General features: G+C 44.8%; 1 protein-coding gene across 1 annotated transcript in view; it reads right to left on the bottom strand.

Moving 5' to 3' along the window:
- Positions 1-2,623: 2,623 nt before the first annotated feature.
- Positions 2,624-9,186, bottom strand: part of PRPSAP1 (phosphoribosyl pyrophosphate synthetase associated protein 1) — a 24,838-nt gene continuing 18,275 nt past the window's right edge. Inside the window, exons 8-10 of the mRNA XM_005424556.2 lie at positions 5,464-5,534; positions 4,656-4,802; positions 2,624-4,068 (exon numbers count right to left, since the gene is read on the bottom strand). Coding sequence (XP_005424613.1) covers positions 3,910-4,068; positions 4,656-4,802; positions 5,464-5,534 — 377 coding nt within the window. The 3' untranslated portion in view covers positions 2,624-3,909. The remainder of the gene's footprint in view (positions 4,069-4,655; positions 4,803-5,463; positions 5,535-9,186) is intronic.

Raw genomic sequence — 9,186 nt, 5'->3', positions numbered from 1 at the left:
AATGTACTTATATACATTGGGAAGAGTAAGAACTATTGGTGATTCCATAGAGACCACACCATTACAGAAATAAGCCATCATTCAAATATTTGGGTTTGTAGCTTTCTCCAAAATTAGAGGATATGACTTCAACTATTCAGCTCTGTCACAACCCATGAATTGCTACATTCTACCTACACAGCCCAGCAAGATCTCCTGCTCATCCCCACTGGAATGAACCTTGCACTGGTGGAAAAATTACTGCAGCACAAAGAGCTGTGTTCACTGCTGGCAGGTGTCTGAAGGAATGGACACAGGGCCTACCACTATTCATCAAATACAGAATAGATATATCATGTGATAAGAAATGAAGAACATCACTGGTGGGATTGTGTTTGGGTGGTCACCCACTGCAACAGGAATTCCAGATCTAACACTGCATCCTGTTATAATTTTGCTGATTTCTGTCATTTTATGCTTAATGTACTGTAGTGTTTTATATGCTGAAGTGTTTATATTAGCTAGACAGGTAGCACTGTCCCACTGATGTCCTTGCACACGTAATATTGTTCCCTCACATTCAACAGTCTTAAAAATCACAGTATTTTGCTAACCTGATCAAAAATTTCTCACAATTTTTAAGTTGGACATAATAAATCTCTGTTTACAGGCACAGAGGAAAGAGGTGACATGGCCACTTTGTGGAGCAAGACAAGTTGTTTTTAGTCACAGGGTGGATTCTGGTGGTGCCTTCCCCCAGCTCTTGAGCTGCACTATGATCTCAGAAATGCTTGTTAGGCCTTGGCCTTGAGAACAGCACCTGGGCTGAGCAACTCTCAATCTTATCAGAAACACTGTCTGCTCCCAGGAACTTGTGCTGTCTAACAAACTCCTGATTCTTAACAACCAGCCTTGGAAAACTGTTTTTCTTGCCTGAATAACAACCTGAGCAGAAGAGCATTTTTGTTACCAAACTTTCAAAGAAAGCTGCTGACCTGAATTGTGGCCAGGATGGGGAGGAATTATGACCATTCCTTGAGGCTCAACTCTGCCTGTTGAGAAGATGCAAAGATATCTGATGTATTTCCAGGAGCTCGAGGGGAATTCTTCAGAGGTTCCTTGTACAGGCTCCTTCAGGTCTGTGTGTGAGTGGGAATGCACTACAGTAAATACACTGTGGATGCTGCTCTCCTATATTAAGTATTTTAGATTTTTAAGTAAATGCTATATGAAATTGTTAAATTGTTTAACTTCAGCAAAAGCTTAACAGCTTATGCTGTTCAGTGCTGTTAAACCTTTGGGCCTAAACTGTTGGTCAAGTCTGGGGCTCAGTTTTGCAAGGGGGTCTGCTCTGAACCTCGTGACTCATCCTGTGTTTCCTTTTTATCCTTGCCCTTTCCTAGCCTTCCCCTTCCCCCCCTCTCCAGCCTCAATGCAGATAATTTTTTGATTGATTTTTGGGTTTAGATTGATTGGTTTTAGATTTTAGTTTGCTTTTACCATGTAGTAAGTAGTAGAGTGAACCTTGCCAACAACTTTGTGGAGCTTCCACTTCTGTACTAAACCTACTTTTGCTGATACTTTTGCTGGTGATTCTTTAAGCAACCATAAAACATTCACTCATGACAATGGCCCAGGGCACACAGGCACAATCCTCTGCTCAGTGGTGCTGTGATTCCATGGTTTCTACCCAAATGCAGCCCAGCAAAAACAAGCCTGAATGGGGCAACAACCCTCAATGAGCCCCAGCCTTGTCGCAGACATTCTCAGAAGGAAAAATCATAAAGAAAGGATTTTTCACAGAGAGAAACTGTGGCCTCAGAGATAGACATAAACAATAGGTTATCTGCTGCTGTAGAATGCAACAAGTCAGTCTGGATTGGCCCATCTTAGATGTTTGTAGTTGATGGCCAATCCAGAACTGAGCTCTCTCAGACAGAGTAGGAGAGAGCTGCCTTGTTATCATTCTTTTGCTATTCTATTCTTAGCTTAAGTAGCAGCCTCTGGAAGAAGTCTTCTTTTTCTTTTTAGTATAGTTATAGTATATGCATATATCTTAAAATAATAAATCAAGCCTTCTGATCATGGAGTCAAAGATCTCGTCTCTTCCTTCACCCAAAAACCCTTGTGACAACCATCACACAACCTTGCTCCTGGCAGGTCTGACAAGCACTTTCAAGGGGAGAGAACAGCAATATTACTCCCACTTTTAACACTGCCTTCCAGGATGAAGAACATTGTGCAATACTGCCTCAGAAGAAAGGGGGCACGGACATCTGCAAGGACTCCACAGCTCCAGATGATCTGTGCAATACTTGCAGTACAGCATTATTACCCCTCCAGGCCAAGGAGCCAGGCTGTGGTCACAGAGTACAGCTGAGATTTGTTTGTGGTACTTTGAAAATGCAGGAAAGCCCATCAACTCTGAAACCTCATCCAGTTCTGTACATCCCTCATGGAATTTGGCGTGGAGGTTTAATCCATGCTGGATACTGAAGGTGGTCCAAGCACTCCATGCCAAGGTCCATTTGTTTGCCTGGTATTCAAGGCTTGTCCTGCTCAGTCACTGCTGGCCTCTTGGCACATTTTATATGTTGGAGTGGAAAAGAAGGGGGTAGAATAAAGATAACCAAAACTAAACAAGTAAACATTTCCTGTGCTGTTGAAGCAACTGCTTCCAGCACCTTTTATTTGTTCCTCACATCAGCACACCAGTGGTCTAGGTTTTTTCTGGAGTGTATTTGTCTCATCAAGGGGAAAGATCAGCTTGGGAGTCTATCCTTATACCATCCTGGAGACAAAGCCTTCCACATGTATCTCGTGCTGCTTCCTCAAGTGTTCCCTCCACCCAAAAATTAGTATCACTCAAGAAAGCAATGATCAGCCACTTCTACTTCCCCATGGAAGAAGGCTGCAAGCTGCTAGGTGAGCCTTGTTACAGCAACAGCCCCACTGAATAGACACAGCAGCTCCTCAGAGGGCACAGGATTCATAGGAAGCACCAAAGCTGAAAAATCTTACACTTTTTATTGCAGGTTCAGTGTTAGTGTTTTGGAGAGCACAGCTGCATTAGAAGCAGATTGTTCCAACTTCCCTTCCCCACAAGACTCTGCCACAAACTCAGCCCCAGGCAACTCCAAAAATCCTGCCTGGTTTTGCAGTGCAGACAAGTGTCCCAGAGAGGAGCAAGACCCTCACGTGATTCATCACTGAAGAGCAAGAATGATCCAAAGCTCGCAAAATGAAAAGGCCAACACATTATCTAGCATTCCCTGCTCTGCTGGGACACACACATAAGCCTGTTCCAGCTCCCTGACCCAGGGATGGGAGCAGTCCTGCCTATGTGTTGCCCTAAGCTGTCCTTTGGGATGTTCTGCTAACTGGTTTTTGATGAAAGTCCCTGCTCTGCTGTGCAGGAGAGAAAAGGCCACTGAGCTGGCACAGAGCTGCTGTTGGCTCAGCTCTGCCAGCAGCACAGCCTGAACATTCCCTTCTGTGCTCTGGGGTGAGACACAGGCAGAAACAACCCCAAAGGCTGCTCTTGCTGCCCACACAGCATTGAGCAGTCCCTGTTCCCTTCTCACAAGCTGACAGCTACTTCTGGTTTAGCTTTTCTTTCTGCCCCTACAGGGCAAGAGAAAACACACTAAAAAAAAAATCATTAAAGGAACTTAAAAATTCAACACCACCTCATTTCTCCATCTCTCTCAATTAAGGTGTAATTCCCCCCACTGCCAGTGGCCCCTTCTATTGACTTGTAAAGTGCTGGTCAGGTTGATTTTTTTTCTATTAGATCTCATGGCTCAAGACCCTGAAAACCTCAACACTCCTACAAAAATAAACAGCTGTGTTATGCCTATGTTTTATGGTATTGCCTTTCCATGCAGATTTCCTTCTGTTGTGGAATCCAGGACAGGGGCAGGCTCAGGTCTAGTCATCGACGGTGATGTTGCGGAAGAGATAAGCCATGGACTCGCCGTTGTGGATCCGCCTGATGGCCTCTGAGAGGATCAAACTGATATCCACAGTCTTTATCTTGGGGCACTGCAGCTTCTGCACCTCGTGAGGAACAGTGTTGGTCACCACCACCTATGGAGGGCCAGAAAGGAAAGGAAGTTGTGCTGCAGGAACGTTCACCCTCCCCGAGCAGCCACCCTGAGGGGTGTGTACAGCTGTTCCACAGTTCAAGGGGAGAACTCCCTGCATATTAGGAAAAAAGATTAAAATAAATGGTCTCCCCTCTGTGACAGTCTGTTGAGGGGACCAGCATAGCCAGCACTCTCCAACAGGCTGATGGGTCCACTCAGATCACAGGATCTATTATTAAGTTTGAAATCCTGTCCTCCTCTTCATGTACCAGCAGCCCCTGATCAGCTAGGGGAGAGGGGCTCACAGTGAGATGGCAGCCACACAGCCCCAGCTGCAGGGAGGGAAGTGTCCAGGCAGGGATGACTAATATTTCTGTTAGGGAGAAAATACACTAGGGAAGCAGATCTGATCTGAGCAAGTATTAATCACACACTTTTATTTTTTTTTGTGTGTTCCGGTGAAGAACCAGCTAACTGAAAGCACCTGATTAAATGAGTAATTCCAGACATGAGCTACGTGCCTTGGGAAGGACATCAATTTGTGAGTTTTGGTGCCAGCCCCCACTCTGCAGCCTGGAGAGCACTCACCTCATCAATGGAGGATTCCTCTATGAGACGAGGGGCATCTGCTGACAGGAGCCCATGAGTAGCCATCACAAAAATCTTGTAGGCTCCACGCTCTTTCAGGATCTCTGCAGCAGCTACAAAGCTTTCCACGTCATCAATGATGTCATCCTGAGCAGAAACAGAAATAACATCAAAACCAGAAGTTTTCAGAGGCTGCAGGGCAGGAGTGGATCTGCAGGCTACTGCAGCTTTGGCCATGCACACAGATGAAAAACAGAATCCCTGTCTACTCCAGCTGCTGATGAGGACAGCCACGTGCATGACTAATCTGTGAATGCTATTTCCCTGGTTTAATGACCCCTCTGCTAGTGTGGAGAACAAATGTTGTGTCTTGGAAACAAATCAATCCCTGCACATGCACTCACAGTTTATCATCAGCAAGGAGTATTTTTCCATGGGGCAGGAGCTGCATGCTGATTACTTACACTGCAGCATGGCATAGCAAGTAAGAGAGGCTTGGCAAGGTTTTTGTTTGGGGTTTTTTAACACTTCAGGAGTTTTCTCTGTGTGCCCTGGATTTATTCATTACTTGCAGACATCTGACACTTAGAATCAAGGCAGCAAGGACATTTTAGGGCTTAAAGAGCTGAAGTGCAAATGGTTTTCAACAGAAAGTTGAAATAACCAAAGCCACTACTGGAGAAAAGAGTGTCTAAAAAACACATTCCCACTCCTATACCAGGAATCCCTCTGACCCTCAGGGATGGAACAGCTGAAGTAAAGATGCTGTGAGGAAGCCACCCCCCACCTGTTCCCCTCACACTCATACCACAATGATGGCAATCCTTCCTCCAACGTCTCCAACCACAGTTATTGGCGGTTTCTCCTTGGCCATCATCACTAAAGAAGAAGGGAAAAAAAGAGTCCAGGTGACTCAGGCTTGAGTCAAACCCCCACAGTTCCACCAGACAAGAGGCTGAACCATTAAACACATTACACTGATGCAGACACAGACATGCTTTACACGATCCTGACACCCACCTAAGTGAGAAACTCATTTAACCATCATTTTTCTCCTCAAATGAACAGCACTGCTGCATAAAGAGGAAATTCTGTTTCTGTGGGGATTTTGTACTGACCTCAGAAACAGAAAGCAATTCCAACTCTCTAACAGACCCCCGTGCAAGGAGAGTTACAAAGCAGCACCTGCGTTATGGGCAGTATCAATGACCTTCTCTGTGCTCCAGCACAGGACTTGAAAAAGGGTCCATTCCATGACTGAGAACAACAAATGGGCTTTTCCAAGCAGCACCTCTCAAAGGGCAGCTGCTTTACAAGGTGCAACGTTTCACCTCTTGGACTCAGTAAATCATCTGTAGGACCAGAGACTTGCACTGCAGCTCATTTGCTTTCTCACATCACCAAACACAGAGGGGTCTTTGAGAGGGTGTAAGAACTTTAATACCACCTGCTCAGGCAAAGAAAGCTTAAGGAAGTTTGCAGAAGCAAATTTGCTGATTATTTTTTAAGTGGATTAATGGAAAGAATAGGACAAAATTCAATTGAAACTCAGTTCAACAAGCTCAGTGCAACCAGCAATTGGATCAAAGCATACACTGACAAGCTGTGCTACCTGGCACACAGTGAAGAGATGTACTGGGAAATAAGTTCCATTCCCTCCTAACACTACTTTTGCACTCACAAAACCAGTCCATGCAAAACCACATGCTGCCAAAATTCCAGCAGCATCATGAAAATACCAGAGATCTGGACTGAGATGCACTGAGAGTGTCCAGATGTAACACAGCCTTCAGACTTACACCAAACAGCAACCAACCTCCAGCACAGGCCAGGGCCTTGCTGTCCATCTGCCAAACCTCTCACTTGCCATGGGGTGCTGGTACAAAAACCTCCAGCATGGAAAGGACACTGTGGTGGGCACACATGTGTCAGTAGGTGACAACCTGGGCTGATCTAACCACTGAAGCCAAGAGGCACCTCCAGCATTTTGTAACACTTACCTGGCCCACCTCCAGACCCCACACCTCTATTTTATGTTCTCCACAGTGAGTGCAGAGTGTCCTACCAAGGCACTTGGTGCCCCTCCTTTTGTAAGCTCAGGTCTTGCCAGGATTCTGGCCACAGAGGCTTCTCAAGTGCCTCAAGGAGTTCAGACAAAGCAAGATTTTTCTCTTTTAGGATAATCCACTTCATTGTAATACCTGAGCAGCAGGAGAACACAAGCCACTGCCCACCAAAAAGCCTGTCTAAATATTGATCTCTGCTCTCCTCACCAAAAAAGTCTTACATCAAACTCCCCATCCTGCACAGCAGGATGATCCAGTACCATTCCCATATCTCATCAGTGCCTGGGAATGCTTAGAGTGCAAGCACAGCTGGGTGAATGACTCACACTGAGGGATATGATGAAAGCAATTATAAGCACCACAACTTCGAAGATTCTTGTGTAGAGCTGTTCTTCACATCCATGACCTACTCCACAGGCTGGTTTTCCATAAACCTACCAAAACTGTATAAAAGGTGTCCAGTAATTCTGTTTCGCCCTAAGTCCCATCACTCATTGCCAGGTTTTGCAGTTAAAGTCACAGCTACCTTGGACTGAAGAGTTAATCAACAGCTCTTCATGGCACAGATTCCTCAGCCTCCCTTGCATGGTTATTTCTGAGTCTCCTACCAAATGCAAAGTCACGTCTAAATCCTGAAGGAAAAATATTCTTATGAGAAGGAAGATTATTTATAATAAATGAAGATTAAGCACCACCAGAGATAAGCAGATCATAAATTCCAGTTACAGGCACTACTGACCTGCTCAGATTAGTTATGAGTTTACTATCTAGTCTGGACAGTAATAGAGCTCCTGGTGGGAGCTGTGAAGTATCAAAGGATTCCACCTGGCTGCCATCCCAGCCTCTGTGTGTATCCAGTGATGAGTGCCATCTCTGTTTACAACAGCCAGGTCAGGGGAAACTTTTCTACACAAATGGTGAACAGGCCTGGGGAGCTGAAATTCAGCACTATTTTACTCACAGAGATGTGGAGTTTCAGCAAATCAGTCTCCTTCTACTCCATGAAGGAAGCAGACACATTCCTTGCTATGCTTAAAGGCTAACATGGCAACCAGCAACATTAGCAGTTCTTTGCATCTCTGTCTGTTTTTTAAAAGCTGTATTTCAATTTTGGTTTATTTTTAAAGAATGGTAGGCAACGTGTCGACCTACCCGGATCTTAAAGAGATGTTCTCCCTTTTCCTTGTTCAATTTTCTCTGCAAAAAAAAGAAAAAAAAATTGCAAGCCAAGGATCTACCCACAACCACATCAAATCTCAACTGCTCCAAGGTGATGAGAGTCTACACAAGGGTTAGTGCAGCCAGCTTCTTCTTCAGAATCTTTGAACATATCAAGATGTGCAAGTCAGAACAGCTACAAGGAGGTGCCTTGAAAAATGTTTCAAATAATAAAAGAATATTTTCCTCCCAGACACAAACCCTCTGTTTGTAGACAGAAGAGGGTAACAGAAATAAGCCATGGTGGTACTTTTGCATGGTGTAACCCCTTGGATCACGTACAAGTTTGGTTTAAAGAGACTTTTTCTGGAGAGTAAGAAAAGATGCTTGTGGTATCTGTAGCTTCTGAGGTGGAAAAATAAAAGAGAAAAAACTAGACCAACCACCATTTCTTTATAAAACAAGAATATCAAAGAACACTTTCATTCAGATGTGCATAATATACACCAAAGTACCACATGTTAAAGGCAGGCAGGATCACTGGCACTAAGAAAGAACATTCCCAGGTGTGTAAGCATGTTGCTTTAATTAAGTGGTCAAAAACAGGTTAAGAAATAGTAAAATAAATTCTGTTTGGAGCTGACAGTGCAAATTAAAGTGACAATCACCAAGAAATATAATGCTGCATTTACAACAGAGCCTGGGAGCAAAAGGCTGCTCAAGAATGAACTGTTTTGTGCAGGGATAACCTTGGAAGGACAGAAAACACCCCTGTGCCCAGCCCAAACACAGGCAAGATGGGGGTAGGGAAGTAGGAACAGAGCCATGGTCACTCCAGTTTCTCCCCCAAACTCCCTCTGAGGCAGTTTGCTGGGCTCTGGGATTCAAGCAGACCATTAGCTCTCTGTACAAAGTACTGAATTCCAAAGGCACTGAAATGATTTAACAGATGGTGCTCCACTCTTTTTCTCCAGGAAACAGGCAAAGAGTCCCCGTGCATTTGTTAAGGCACAGCCCCGAGCCAGCTGCAAGCTCTGAGACACAAAAGCACACAATCAAAGGGAATAACCTTGCAGTGACATCCTGTCTCCAAGGCTCTGATTTCAGGGGCTGCAGTGCTGTGGGCTCTTGCTGCTGCTCTAGTGAAGCATTTTAAGTGCAATTAGAAGCACCTCTGGCATTTTTCTGTTGTGGCTCCCTACGAATCAGAATATCACATCAGGCCACACTCAGAGGACAATAACTAAGCCATTACACTGCCTAGCACTCATTAATTAGAGGCACATGATCCCTGCTAGAACAGGGGG

This window comes from Geospiza fortis, unplaced genomic scaffold, assembly GCF_000277835.1.
Source record: "Geospiza fortis unplaced genomic scaffold, GeoFor_1.0 scaffold244, whole genome shotgun sequence".
Classification (NCBI taxonomy): Eukaryota; Metazoa; Chordata; class Aves; order Passeriformes; family Thraupidae; genus Geospiza; species Geospiza fortis.
This window is presented reverse-complemented; position numbering and strand designations above follow the sequence as displayed.